The sequence below is a fragment of the Hyperoodon ampullatus genome (assembly GCF_949752795.1).
Source record: "Hyperoodon ampullatus genome assembly, chromosome: 1".
Taxonomy (NCBI): domain Eukaryota; kingdom Metazoa; phylum Chordata; class Mammalia; order Artiodactyla; family Ziphiidae; genus Hyperoodon; species Hyperoodon ampullatus.
Window position 1 is genome coordinate 125,770,081 of NC_136914.1, and position 13,730 is coordinate 125,783,810.

At 64.3% G+C, this 13,730-nt stretch overlaps 1 protein-coding gene across 1 annotated transcript; it reads right to left on the reverse strand.

Moving 5' to 3' along the window:
* Nucleotides 1-1,634: 1,634 nt before the first annotated feature.
* On the reverse strand, nucleotides 1,635-13,065 carry MXD4 (MAX dimerization protein 4). The gene is made up of 6 exons (XM_079718484.1): nucleotides 12,891-13,065; nucleotides 12,691-12,790; nucleotides 9,152-9,181; nucleotides 3,578-3,692; nucleotides 2,395-2,557; nucleotides 1,635-2,083 (listed from the first exon to the last, which is right to left on the reverse strand). Exons 1-6 carry the CDS (start codon nucleotides 12,952-12,954, stop codon nucleotides 1,929-1,931), a joined length of 627 nt encoding a protein of 208 aa, XP_079574610.1. The 5' UTR covers nucleotides 12,955-13,065; the 3' UTR covers nucleotides 1,635-1,928.
* Between the last annotated feature and the right edge of the window lie 665 nt (nucleotides 13,066-13,730).

Genomic DNA, 13,730 nt, shown 5'->3' on the forward strand with positions numbered 1-13,730 from the left:
CAACGCTTTGCCTTGCAACCACCAGCAAAACGTTCGGATGGTCTCCCCGGCCGCGTGCACCGCCCCCCGACAAGCCTGCTCTCCACCGCCATCCCCGGCCTGTGGAGGGCAGGTTCTGTGCCAGAGTTGTTTCCAGGGATCCCTTTCTGCTTCAGCAGGCCACCCACCTGGGGTGTCCGTCAGCGTGACAAAGATAAACACAAATCTTCCCCCTGCAATCTGGAAATCATCTGCAATGCACCAGACAGGGAGGCCGACGCTGCTGTGAGTCAGCCCAACAGCCCTCCACCTGAACGCTGCTGTGTGGTCCTCGGGGACAAAGACTCAGGGACAAAAGGCCAGGAGAAGCCTCCTAATGCCCAGGCTGGACCGCCCAGGGTGAATGGCTGTCCTCAGCAGCTGCTGACACCTGACACCCGGAGCCCTTGCTCAGGTCGGGAGGAGGCAGGCTTCAAGCTAGGTGCAGGAAGGAACCTATTTCTCTGGTAGCAGACGTACCCACACCCGCGCCCCACCCCCGGCCCAAGGAGGCCAGGCTGCACGGGTCGCTGCCCCTCCCTCCAGGTGACAGAGCGCCGCCCTGCTGCTGCACAGCCGCCGACCTGACCTGGCCTGGCTGCCAGGAGGGGTGCCCCATGGGGAGGAGGCCAGGAGGGCACCTGGGGGCGACCCGTGAGCCATGTGGGAGATGCTGGTGGTGGCGGTCGGGTGGAGCCAGACACGGGACACAAGGCACGCTTGGACAACGGTGACAGACAGACGAGTCCCTGAGACGCTGGGTTGCTCCCACCCCTCAGCAAACAAGGACGCGGTAACGGCTAGGAAAATAGAGTAGAAAAATCTCATACAGGAAATAGGCGGCACACACCGGCATCACGGCCTCTTTCTCTTTTTAAAAATGTTTCTCCTTGTTTTTTTGGGAAAAGCTTCTCTCCCGGGAGCCTCGTTCTGGGCTGCTGGGCAGTGCAGCAACTTTTTGTTTTGTTTTTGTCTTTTAAAGGGAGACAAGCAAGCCCTCTGAGGACCCAATGGTTTCAACTCGTAGCCCCCAGCACTCCTCAGCCCCTGCTGGGAGGAGAGGTCCCTTCTCTGTCCAGACTGGGCAGGGGAACCGGGGTGTGGGAGGAGGAGCCAGGCACAGGCCGCAGGCCAGCATTTGCCCAACTGACCCTTGAAGGCCCCAGGACATGTGCCCTCTGGCTCCCAAGGACCTCTGGGTCCAGTGACCACGTGTGTCTGCATGTGTGCACGTGTGTGCAGGCAGGCATGTGTGCCTAGGTGCATGCGTGTGTACATCTGAGGGATCTAACGACAGAGCAGAAGCCGCCCAGATCGGAGTGGGGTAGCCTGGCAGCCCCCAGAAGCCCAGCCCTGGCTCCTGACACCTGGGGGTGCCAAGGCCCCCGTCCGCCCACCTGCCCCAGGGTGCTCACCCGAGTCCCGCCCTTCATGGATCCCTCTGTCCACGCCTCAGGAGCCTACGTGGACCGACAGATAGATGGACGGATGGACGGAGAGCCACGCCTTCCTTCCTTCCTCGGTCCACTCCTTTCTCCTGGGATCCGGGGTTGGGGTCTGAGCTCCCCGTGATGGTCATTAAGCCCCTCACACGGTGCCCGCCGAGATTTGCAGCAATGACATTTAATACTTCTGGAATGATTAGGAATCTGAGAACAGACCGTGGGCGGCTATGCTGGGCTCCAGGACGTGGGAGCTGGGCCCCGCCTCCCCGTAGGGGTCCCTGCCTGGGTGGGAGGAGCGGGCGGCGCGGCAGGCCCTGACCGGCAGGCAGGCGGAGGCGGGCAGCCCAGGTGGCAGCCGGAGCTTCCAGAATGGCACTGCAGTGGGCCCGTGGAGAGACTTCAAGGACCGGAGGATTGACACGCTCGGCTGGGCGGGCAGGCGGGCCGAGGAGCAGAGGGCAGGGCCTACGAGAGGCCGGGGCGGCCAGGCCGCCTGCAGGGGGGCCCGTAGCTGCCGTGGCTGCAGCCGCCACGCAGGCTGTAGTGGTCGTCCACGTCACTGCCGCTGCCAACACTGTCCAGCTCGCCGGTGCCAAACTCCATGCCCTCTACATCCACTTCTACAGAGAACAGACGGGGTGGGGTCAGACGCCGTGCCAGTGCCAGCCAGGCCTCCCGAGGCACACTGCCGGGCCCGAGCCTAGCTCTGGCCCTCATGTGGGCAGGTCACCTGGCCTCCACGCCTCACCCTCCTCATCCCATCCCCTCTGCCACCTCACACGGGGGCCCTGACGTGCCTCTGACATGCCGGGGACTTTCGACCCATCCTCCCCCGGGCCTCCACCAGGCCGGCCCCACCCTCCCAGCTTCCCACCCAGGGCTGCACGACACCCATGCCCAAAGCCCCTGCAGGCGGCCCCCATGTCCCCACCTTGCTCCGAGTCATCGGTGGAGACGGCGGAGCCTGTGCTGTCCGTGCGCACGCGCTCCAGGCTCTGCACCGACAGCTGCTCCAGGCGCCGCTTCAGGAAGCGGTGCTCCCGCTGCAGCTGCTCCTTGATGCTCAGTGCCCGGCGGTCCTGCTCCTCCAGTTTCTGGGGGCACGGGAGCTGTGAGCCCGGGGCGGGGCACCCCCGGCCACCGGGACATGCCAGGGCACAAGGGCCAGGGCAGGTTCCCATCCCCCACTTGGCCTGGGCCCCAAAGGCCTGATGCACCCCCTCCTCGCGCCCACCGGTAGTTTATGTAGGTGCCACCTCCCAGCCTCGTGCTCTGCGTCTGCTGACCAGCTCCAGAAGGCCTACAGCCACCAGCCAGCTTGGCCAAACGGAGTCACGTGTGGGCCTGAAGCCCTGGGACAGCGCCGCCCAGCCGTGGCCTGGCACCCGTCCCAGACAACAGCCCTGCCCACAGGGGTTCTTCCCTGCACAATCCGGCCGCCCTGCCTGCCCGACTGCTCCACACCTTCCCAGGCACTGAGCTGCGGCCTCTCCGTGAGGGGCCCAGGGCACCGGCTGTGTCCCCTCAGTGCTCCTGCCGCCCTGCCTTGGGGAGCCCACACCTGCGCAGGCTCAGGGAGGCCTGGCGGGAGGACTGAGACCTTCCCTGGTTGGCCCAAGTGTCCCTAGACCCCCAAGCCAGTAGGTCTCAGTCTTAAGACTTAGGGGGCCAGCCCCAGGCAGCGTCTCACTCAGTCTACACCCCACCGCCAGCCCCTGGAGAGCAACCCCTACCCCCCCGCCCCAGAAACTCCCCACACGACGGGGCCGTCTGCTTCCCACCAGCCTCCAACAATGACATCGGCATGGAGGGAGCCCCATCCCACCCACCCCTCAGCCTTCCTTCCAGTTGCTGCCACTTCACACCCCAGGGCCCGGGGGGCGACGTGCAGCCCACCCCCACCTCCCACCCCCACCCCACAAAACCCAGCCTGCGCCTGCCGCTACCTCGACCCTCAGCTGCTCCCACTGCCGTGCCTCTCACCCACCAGAGTGCCCCCCACCCTGGCCCCGCTGTGCACCTGCAGGGCGGGCTCCCCACCCCACCCTCAGGCCCTCTGGCCACTCCTCAGGGTGCACGGGGACCGGCCGGGATGGGGGCGCAGCCCTGCTCACCTTGATGTGCATCTTGGCACGCTTCAGGAGGCTCAGCGTGGTGTGGCGGGTGCTGTCAGGGCCCAGGGGCACCAGCTGCTTGAGCTGCTCCAGGTAGAGCCGGAGTTTGGCTCGTCTGAAAGAACCAGAGACAGAACGGTCAGGCGGGGGCGGCACAGCCCGGCACGGTGGCAGTGCGGCAGAGCAGCCCAAGAGCTGCGGGGGACGGGGGGCGGGGGCAGGGGGCGGCCAGCCGGAAGCCCGCACAGACCTGCTGAGGGACCCTCCCCGGGCTCCCCTCCCAGCCCGGCAGGCAGCGCCCCCAGCCCCCTGGAGCAGCCTGGTACCCACGGCCCTCCAGAAGCCCCAGTAAAAGGGCGGGGCCTGTGGCTGGGCCCGTGTGGCCAGCCAGCCCATCATGGCCCCTAGAGCCTCCGAGTGCTACAGCCAGGCTCCCAGAGCCCCAGCTCACCCTGTTGTTCCCACCCTCTCCAGTGGGGTCCAGAAGGCGATGGGGGGAAACTTGGAGGGGGAGAGGCACAGGGCGCTGTCATGCTGTCCCAGGCGGAGATCAGGGACGCCCCAGACAAGCCTTCCGCCCCCCACCTCGCCAAGTGCAGGGTGCTCTCTGGTCACTCACTGTCATCACCACAGAAACATGAGTCCATCCAAGTCAGGGAAGGCCAAGGACAGACCCCTCCTACCCGAGTCTGGGACCCCTTTGGAAACTGCTTCGTTCTAGGTTTAGTCCCCGTGTCCACGCAGATGAATGCAGTTTTCCCACAGAACTGGAACCGTAAGACTCAACAGCATTTGCTCACAAATGCTGTGACCTGGATGTGCCCTTCTTCCCTGGCTCATCTGGTCTGGGGAGAGTGGGTGGCAGAGGCCACGGGGGCCGGGGGCACAGGGCGGCTAAGGTTCACCCTCAAAGCATGCTGATGGCATGTGACCCACCGGAGCCCCTGCAGGCTGCCCAGGTGGTTTCCAAACAAAGATGCCCTGCTTAGGCGAAGCTCTTACAAGAGGACCCCAAGGGCACACGGCAGGCTTCCCCACAAGGCTCTGACGAACCGCTGCGCCCCATCACCAGTGTCGGCGCGCTCCTTCCTGCAAGGGCGCCAACCCTGGTGGCCCCCGTCATCCCCCATGTTCCAAAGCCCTGGCAAATCCAGTCTCCCTTAGACTCTGGAAGGAAATCAGGCAGCAATGGCCATGTCCCTAGGACAGAGGGGGCCCCCCGAAGCGCAGGGAGGGAGTGGGCAGCTCAGTGCCGGGCAGCAGCCCATGTGCAGAGCAGCGATAACAGCCCCACCCGATGGGAGGAGGGCCCTACGTCTGCCACCCACGTCCACACGGCACCCTCCTGCTGACGAAGCTCCTCCCCACCCGGCACCCCAGCCCCTGGCACCCGGGGCCTAGAGTTTTCCTGGTGAACCTGAGTTTGACCTTAGAAAGAACATCTAGAACACGAGACTGAGGCTGCACTCGGCCACCAGGCCAGGCAGAGCAGGGGCCTAAAGCCTGAACACCAGGGATCTGCGTTCCGAGCCGGCCCCAGGGTCCACCTCAAGGCTGGAGGATCTTCAGAGAGGAGCCCTGCCCCACGCTCACACAGGGCTGCGGAAGGGGGCACACCAGGGGGCTCACTGCCACGTGGCCCCCAGGGTCCGGCAGCCTCAGCCCCCGCACCTCCAAGGTGCTGGGACTGTGGGGCAGGAGACGCAAAGCCCCCCCAGCAAATGGCACTATGTGCTCAAGCACAGCTCACAATTAGAGACCCCCGACCCACCACCTGCACCAAGTTCACAAGCGGGGGTCCCTTGTCCACTCATCTACGAGTGGCAATTCTTACAATCTACCATTTGAGTACATACATGGTACGTGATCTTTGTGGAAAATTGGAAGATGCAAATCAAAAGAAAAAAATAAATGAGAAGTACCCCCCAAATTCTACCACCCAGAGGCAAGCATATCATCGTTTCAGTATATTCCACATTTTCACATCACGAACAGAAGTGAAAATATCAGAATACAAAACACCTATGTGACAGCTGACCCAAGATAGGGTCAAAAATAAAGCAACAGACGCACACAAGAGACTCCACAGGACACAATGAAGGGCAGGAAGCACGCGTCTCCACGGGACGTGGTTGGCAACGTTTATTTCTTTAGCTTTGTGCGTTTTTTCTATTTTCCAGATTTTCTATGCTAAAAAACCCACATATTTCTTTTACAATCAGAAAAAGACGTATTTGTACATGAAAGAAAAAACACAGGTAAAAGACAGATAACAGCAAAAAAAAATCTGCAATACACATGAAAGACAAATGGTTAGTATTCATGCCATTTTGAGTTCATACACACCAAAATTAAAGAGAGGAGTGCCTTAACGTGAAAACGGGCAAAGGACACAGGCAAGTTGCAGAACACAAACAGCTAACCTAACACAAAACCAACTCCATCTGGCAGCCATCTAGAAAAGGAAAGCTTACCGAGGAGATGGTAATTTGGGCTGAAATGAAAAGGTGCGACTAGCTGTCGAGCTGGCCAGCAGGCAGTTCCGGCTTCCCCGGTGGGATGGAAGTTCTGAAGTGCCACCAAGGCTACTCAAGCCCTCAACCGGCATTTCTAGGTCTAGGATTTTGGCCCCACAAATCTACCCGCCAGCACCAGACCCAGCGGACTGCAGCACCGTCTGTGTTTACTGGAGAGCCATCACTCACAACCCTGCGGTACAGCTGCATGTCCTGTGCGGGCACCCGGCCTAGGGGACGAGGAGAATGCACGGACACAGGCGGACGGGGCCCGTGGGGTGTCCGGGGAAAGGTCCAGTTAGGAAATAGCAGGTAACGAAGTTCTGTTCTTGTCCCTCAGTACCCACGCGGAGGAGGAGGAGGAGGATGCAGGATTGGCCCCCCAGCTGCCTAGGATGCTGTCGCTGGGGTGGGGCACAGGGGGGTCCTCGCACGTCCATGAACAGACCGCGTTAGAAATCATAAAGCAGAGGCTTCTCGAGACAAAGAGAGGCCGCCGGCTGCAGCCTTGCCATGTTCAAAACCGGACCACACGCCAAGCCAACTCCCGGAGAGCATCCAGCGGGGCTGCAGGGCTGGGAACCAGCTCCGGTGGGGCCCCGGGCAGGCCCTCACCCATCTGAGCCCCAGGGTCCCACCCCTGTGGGGAGTGGGCATCGCCACCACCTCCCTGGAGCTGGAGGGGGTGCCAAGGACCCAGGCTACACTAGGCTCTCGCTCGGCCCTCCTCCGAAGCAGCTACAGTGCCCAAGCCCTGCGCCAGTGCCCCTCGGCTGCACCCAGCATTCCTGGGAGCTTTGAAAACCCGCCACTTCCTGAAGGCACCCTGTGCAGACCTGCATCGCTGTGAATGGCAGCTCCTGCCCGTGCGTCTGGCCACAGCCCAGCCCTGACGCAGGCCTACCCAGCTTCTCACCGAGAGCCCCCTGCTCCTCAGAAGAGGACCCAGAGCTCCCACACCAGGTCCCCCAGCCGCCAGGCAAAACCACGCTCTGAAACTCCCCAAGCCTGGCCTCGGGGAAGAGGCGACAAGGACACCCACCCGTGGTTCCTCAGGGGGTGGGATGGGGAGCGAGGTAGCCCGGTCCTCCCTGTCCCCCTGTATTTCCTGGCTGTTGTGAGGTCTCGTGTGGCTGCATCAGGCAGACGGGGCAGCTGCACAGCAGGCCTCCCTCGGAAGGATCCACCCAGGACCCGAATAACCATCTCCATGCTGGGGAGAGGTGGGCAGCTCCACTGAGGGCCCTGGGCTGGCCTTTGTGATAGGTCCTGCCCCACCAGGGGGATGCTGAGGGCCCCCTCCCCCCTACAAAAGCTAAAGCCTGGAGCTGAGCCTGGGCAGGAGCATCCTGCCAAGGAACACATGGCTATCACAAACCCCAGGGGTCAGGAGCCAAGCACTGGCCTGAGCAGACCAGCTGGAGCTGCTGTCTCTGAGGGGAAGGGGAGGGAGGGGAGGAGGAACAGGGGAGGCTAGGGTGGGCCTAGGGTGGGCCACTGGCTCCGAGCTCCGAGCACCAGCAAGGGGAAGTCCCGCAGGCCCAACATGGCATGCCTCCCGGGGAAGGCGACATCCAGGGCCAACCTCCCTGGGGCTGGCTGGGTGACCCAGCCAGGTGCTTCCTTCCTTCCTTGGGACGGCACACGGCCCTTCCTGTGGCCAAAAACCAGGAGCGTCCGGCATCAGCAACAGGCAGCCACAGGTACAGCCGTGACCGAGGGCCCCAACAGGGTCCCAAGCCCCAGGTCTGTGGGCTGCTCAGGGCGGACCAGACCTGCTTATGGGCCAGCCAGGAACAGAGGCCCCTGCACCTGCCCCACCTCCATGCTCTCTCAGGAACCCCCCAAACGCACAGGAACAGTCCAGGAAGTGCGGCTCCTCCAGAGAACAGAGCGTTCCGTCCCCGCTCAGCGCCCGCCCAGCAGAGGCCCTGATCCCAAGGGAGAAGCAGTTGGCGCTGCCGTGGGTGCAGACATGGGGGGTGGGGACACAGGGCTGGCCGAGCTCCAGGGCAGCCTGGGAGAGTTCACCTTGTGTGCAGACCACCATTCCCCACCCCATCCCAAACCAAGAAAGGAGGAAAGAACTGGCCCATTCCGGAGATGGGAGCAAAGGTCAGGAGAAAGCTACCGAGAGCATCCCTCTGGGAGTCACCCCTGGGCCTGGCTTCAGGGCTCCTGCACGCACACACAGCTCCCACCAGCCTGGCTGCAATCGGCCATGAGGACACCTGTCCACCGTACCTTGTCCCCACTGCAGAGGGAGGCCTGGAGCTAGAGCAGCAGGCTGAGCCAGCCAGGGAGAGAGGACGGCAGTCAAGAGCACAGGGCCCTGGGGCGGACTAGGGCTGGAGGGCAGAGGCTCTTCGGGCAGCCATGCTGCCCCTCCTCCTTCTCACTGCAAGCCCCCCAACTCCTCAGAGGAGGACCAGAATGGACACATCCCTGTGGTCGATGGGTGGGCATGAAGTGGACTCCCCTGGATCCTGCCCTGGGTCAGAGCTTCCCACCAGGCCCACGTGGCCAGGCACTGGCTGCCCATCCCACTGCCCGTGGACAAGACTCTACTGGGAATTCCTTGGAAGGCAGGCCCCAGGGCACAAGGGGTCCCAGACCAAGAGGGCTGAACCTTCCCGGTGGCAGGTCAGCATCCTAAGGGCTAAGGACCTGCTCCCAAAAGGGCTCAGATACCCCAAAACAGATGGAGCTCCTCTTCCAGGGAGCCGGCCCTGAATGACACACAGCACAAGGGGCCCTGCCCCAAGTCGCTGACCCCCACCTGGCTCCAGACCCCAGGCGGAGCTCCCAAGAGCAGGGCCTGGCCCCCCCACCCCTGCCTGCTAGCATGGGAGTGCCTGAGAGCAGAGCCTGGCCTCTTCCGTCAAGAAGGCCCCTTCCCAAGCTGAGGGCACAGCCCGGCAGCATGCTGAGCCATAGCCAGGACACAGAGGCAGGGAGAGGGGGTGGGGGCTGGCCACAGCATCCCCGCAGCAGAAGGGTGGGTGGGATGTATCAGGCGGCTCACGTGGCGGAGCGTGGGGAACAGGAGATCACTTACCTGTGCTTTTCTAGTTCATTGTGTGAAGACCTGTTTAGAGAGACACAAAGACAGAGCTCACTTCGCTGCCCACCACCAGAGCACAGGATGAGGGCCCTACTCAGGGGCCCGGGGACCTGCAGACAGTGTGGGGAGGGTCTGGGCCCCAGGATGGCCCAAGACAGGCAGGGCTGGGGCAGGTGAGTAGTTACTGACCAAAAGCTGGAGGACCTCACACCCAATGACAAACATGAGAGAGACAGAGGTGCAGCCGTGTCCAGGGGTGCCCGGCTGGCAGGAGGGTCCAGTTCCCTTTCAGAAGGAGTGGGCCGGGCCCGAGGAGCCGCAGTAGCCGGTCCTGGGGCTGAGCCACCCAGTGCTTCCAAGGCTGCCTGGGCACTGAGCCACCTGCCTTCTCAGCTCCCCAGTCCCCGAGGCTAGTGGTGTCCTGGGAGCCACCTGGGCTGGCACAGAAGGCCAAAGGTAGGTGACCACAGAGGCCAGGACTTCAGAACACGAGCGTCCTGGCCCAGTATCACCAGCCAGAGCACCATTCCCACCCCATCCGGCTCATACACCTGCATGATCATAGCCCACCATGCCAATGGGGACACCTGGCAACAGAGTGGTCCCGGCCCATGAGGGATCAGCCCCAAAGGGGGCCTCTGGGACAGGGATGCTTCTGGGCCAGTGGGGAGACCGAGGCTGGCCCCTCTGCTTCCCTAAGGGGCCAGGGCCTGGCAGGACTGGCCTCTCTGGGGGCAGCAGCCCCACCTGCTGCCCAAGCCCTGCCCACCTGCAGACAGGAGCACAGAGTCTGAGTGCCACAGAGAGCAGGAGCACGGTGACAGGGAGGCAGTGCAGCCCAGCTCCCACTTCCAGGTCACCCTCCTCGTCCAGGCAGGAATCCTGTGGGCCTGCCAGGGCTCTGAGGCTTCCCAGGCTGCCTCACACGGGAGCAGAGGACCCAGGCCCCCTTCAAGCACACCAGAGCAGGCCCTGCGACCCCTACCCCGCACTCCTTCCCAGAGACTCTGCCGCCTCTGCCTACCTGCCCTCACTCTCTCCTGCTCCAGGAGTTTAGGAGTAGGTGTCTCCCATCCCTACCTCGGGCTTGCCCATCCTGCCTGCCTGTGCACCTGCCACGGTTCACGGTCCCACTACAGCCAAGGGGGGCCCAAGGCCTCCCCTCCTCCCAGCAGGGCGGCCGGCTCCCGGGTTCCAGGGCCTCGAGGGCCTTGCTGGTCACATGGGCTGGGCAAGGAGCCTCCGAACCTCTGCCAGGGCTGGCTGGGGCCAGGAGGGGGCACAGCCATCAGGCTCCTCACTGGCCTGAACCGCAGCCCGGCGCTGGCATATGAGGGGCAGCGAGCGTCCCTCAGTGCAGAGAAGCCTGCCAGCCTGCCCTTCACGGTTGGGCTGGACCCCATCCTGGATGGACGGGGCGCTGCTCAGGCAGCCGGGGGACGCAGAGGGGCCAGAGCCCTCCTGAAGCCCTCCCCTGGTCCAGACACTCGTAGAGCCTTGTGGGGAGATGGTCACTCAGGTCCCAGGAGCACAGTGGCCTGGGGAGGGGAGGGACTCCCTGGCCAGGGTCGTGCTAAGTGGGTTCCCAGCTTCACCATTCACTCATGCCTTCAACCCCTCGAAGTAGGCACCCTTCTGCCCACTTCCCTGCAGGACCTGATACCTGGCAGGCTGGCTCCAGCCCCCTCCTGCTGAACCACTGCCCCCCAAAAGCCCTTGCTGAAGCCCTGGCAACCGTGGAGGCCGCCGTCTCCTCCAACACAGGTTGCCCTTCTGTCCCGTGACTCACGCCTCATCCTGGTCCTTGCTGTGCCCATTCCTTCCCCTCACCTCAGGGGGACACAGAGCCTTAGAGGTGTGGAGCTGCCCTGCCAAGTCAGGGCTCTGCATCCTCTGGACCCTGCACCGCCCTGGACCCTGGGCTGGGCTGGCTGAGGCCCCGCTGGGCCGTGGGGTTCCTGAAGCACTGGGGGAGCCGGGCTCCACCCAGAGGAGCAGCAGGGAGGTGCACCCTGGCTTGGGAGACCCTCTCGGTCCCTCTGCGGTGCCCTCAAGGTCTCCATCCCAGCAGAATGTAGGCGGCCTGGATCCCACCTCAGAACAGGAGCCCTAGAGATGGGAGGGTGGCCCTAGCAAGTAGTTCAATCTCCCTGTGCCTCAGCCCTAAAGTAGAGATAAAAATAACATCTCCTTCAGGCGGTGGGGTGACTATTAGCTAGCACACGTGTGAAAACCTTAGCTATGATTCTGGTTATCAGCTTTGGGTACCCTATACTACGGAAGTAAAAGGTCACAGCCCAAAGTTTTCCACGGGTGGCAGGGCACTTGGGACCAACAAGTGCGAACCAACAGCAGGGGCCCAGTTCGCTAAGGACGCCTGAGGTAGTGGTGTCCCCCCACCCATGCATGTCCTTTCCCAAACTGTCCCCAGCAGGGCACCAAGGGCTGGGACTCAGAGGCATGTCCAGCCAGAGCAGATGGAGACTAAACCAATTCCTTGCCAGGCCCAGGGCGCCAGGACGTCACAGGAGATGGGTTCTTGTGCCAGCCTTTCTGTTTCCCAAGAACAAGTAGGCCACAGGAATGAGCCACACCCTCTGCCAAGGGGCCCCAAAGCCCCTGGAAGTACAGCTCCCAGCCTGGTGACATGGTCCAGGGCCAAAGTGGGCCCCTGTGCAGTGCCAGGTGTGCTGTGGGCCCCACGGCAGCCAGGAGAGTGGAATCCCATGGGAGCCCTAGCTGAGGGTCCTCTCTCCCACCCAGGGATGTGCACGCCGGCTTTCGGGATTCCACAGCTTGGGTACAAGGCCAGAGGAAGGGGTGGGTTACTGGCACCAGGAGAGGCTGCTGCACAGCAGCCTGCAGCCTCTTCCGGTCCCTTAGAAAAGGCCTTCTGACCCAAAGAAGGGTGCCCCTACACTGGTCGCTGGAGTTTCACTGTGTCAGGAGGCTGGGTGGGAGCGGTGGGCACCATGCGAGGGGTGGGGGCCCAGGGCAGGGCCTCCACGCTCCTTCTTGCCTTCTTCGTGCAAACCCCTGGTGGTGGGTGGACTCAGCCCAGTAGCGGGTCTCGGCCCTTGGAGACAGTCGGAGAGATGCAGCCCACCCGCCCGCGGCGAGCAGAGGTCAGGGCGGGCAGCTCCATGCTGCTCTGCGCCGAGCCTCAGTTTACCCAGACCCACGGGGCACCGGCCAGCGCCCCTGACAACACTTTTCCTGCCCGGAAAAGTCCAGAACAACTTGGGGGCGGGGAGCTGCTGCGGGAGGAGACCCCGGGCGGCGGGCGCTGTACGCGTGGCACTGTTTACGCGAGAGGCCGAGGAGGCGCGGCTCGCGGGAAGATGGCGACGGCGCGGGCGGGGCCGGCCGGGCGGGGCTGCCGCGGCCCGGACGCGCCTCCTCCTCCAGGCTGGCCGCCGGGGCGCGCGGCGGCAGCCGGGCTACGGGCTGGGATCTGGGCTGGGGAGGGCGCTCCGGGGGCGTAAGCCCCTGGTGTCGGGCCGGGGCGGGGGAAGCCGCGCGGGGGGCGGTACCTGTTGTTCGGGGCCTTGCGCACCAGGCCGGCCGCCTTTGTTTTCTTCCTGGCGAAGTCGCCGTCGAAGGGCAGCACCGAGGCATAGCCGTGCTCGGCCTCTGCGGACAGACGGCGCGATCAGCGGGCCCCCGCCCCGGCCCCGGCCCCGCCGCCGCCCGCCCGCCCGCGGCCCGGCGCACAAAGGGGCGCGGGCGCTACCTCGGTCCCTGCGCTCCAGGTACTCGGCCGCCTCCAGCAGGATCAACAGGGAGTTCAGCTCCATCCTCCCGCCCACCAGCCCGACCGCGCGCACGCGCGCGCTCCGGGACGGCGGCGGCCGCTGCCCGGCCCGCTCCGGCCGGCTCCGCTCGCCGCCCGCCCTGCGCGCCCGGCGGCCCCACTTCCCCGACTCCCGCGGACTCGCTGTGCGTTCGGCCGCCACCCTCCGCCTCAGGCTCTCAAATTGACACATAAGGGCGAGCGACGGCCGGTGCAGCCAATGGAAGCCGGCACTCCGGCTTCGGGGGCGGGCGCTCGGCTGGGCCGGGGCCAATGGGAGCTGGCCGAACGTATCGGGCCGGGCCGAGAATGTTGACAGATGCGAAGCTCGTTTCCAATAGGCCCGCTGCGGTAGTAACAATTTAGAAGCGCAAGCTTAGCAACAGCACGTGGTGGCCCGGCCCCCGCGCTCGCTGACTGGCGGCCGGCGTGCATGTTAAGTAGGCGACGCGCGCCGATTGGCCCAGAGCGGTCTATGTAAAGTAGGTACGGCGGACCAATGGCCGGCTGCGGGGCGCGCGGCCAATGAGGGCTCTGCGGCCGGACTCGTTGCCGAGAGGAAGCGGAGCGCGGTGGGACAGCCCGCCGCCGGGCCCCGTGCGAGGGCCCGTTAGGGCGTTGGGAGAGTCCCGGACACCCTCGTTGGTCCGCCGGGTCTGCACCCTCTACGCAGGAACCTGTCGCCCCGGGCCTGCTGCCACACTGGCTTCGCGGAAGCTCGGGGTCTCCCGTGGGGCTGCAAAACTACAACCCTCCCCGCCGGACACAGCGCGACCCCAG

Coding starts and splice junctions, on each gene's coding strand:
- MXD4 (XM_079718484.1), bottom strand. CDS start 12,954: ATGGAGCTGAACTCCCTGTTGATCCTGCTGGAGGCGGCCGAGTACCTG. Junction 3,693..9,151: donor AATGAACTAGAAAAGCACAG/GTAAGTGATCTC, acceptor TGGTTCTTTCAG/ACGAGCCAAACTCCGGCTCT. Junction 2,084..2,394: donor CACCGATGACTCGGAGCAAG/GTGGGGACATGG, acceptor TGTTCTCTGTAG/AAGTGGATGTAGAGGGCATG.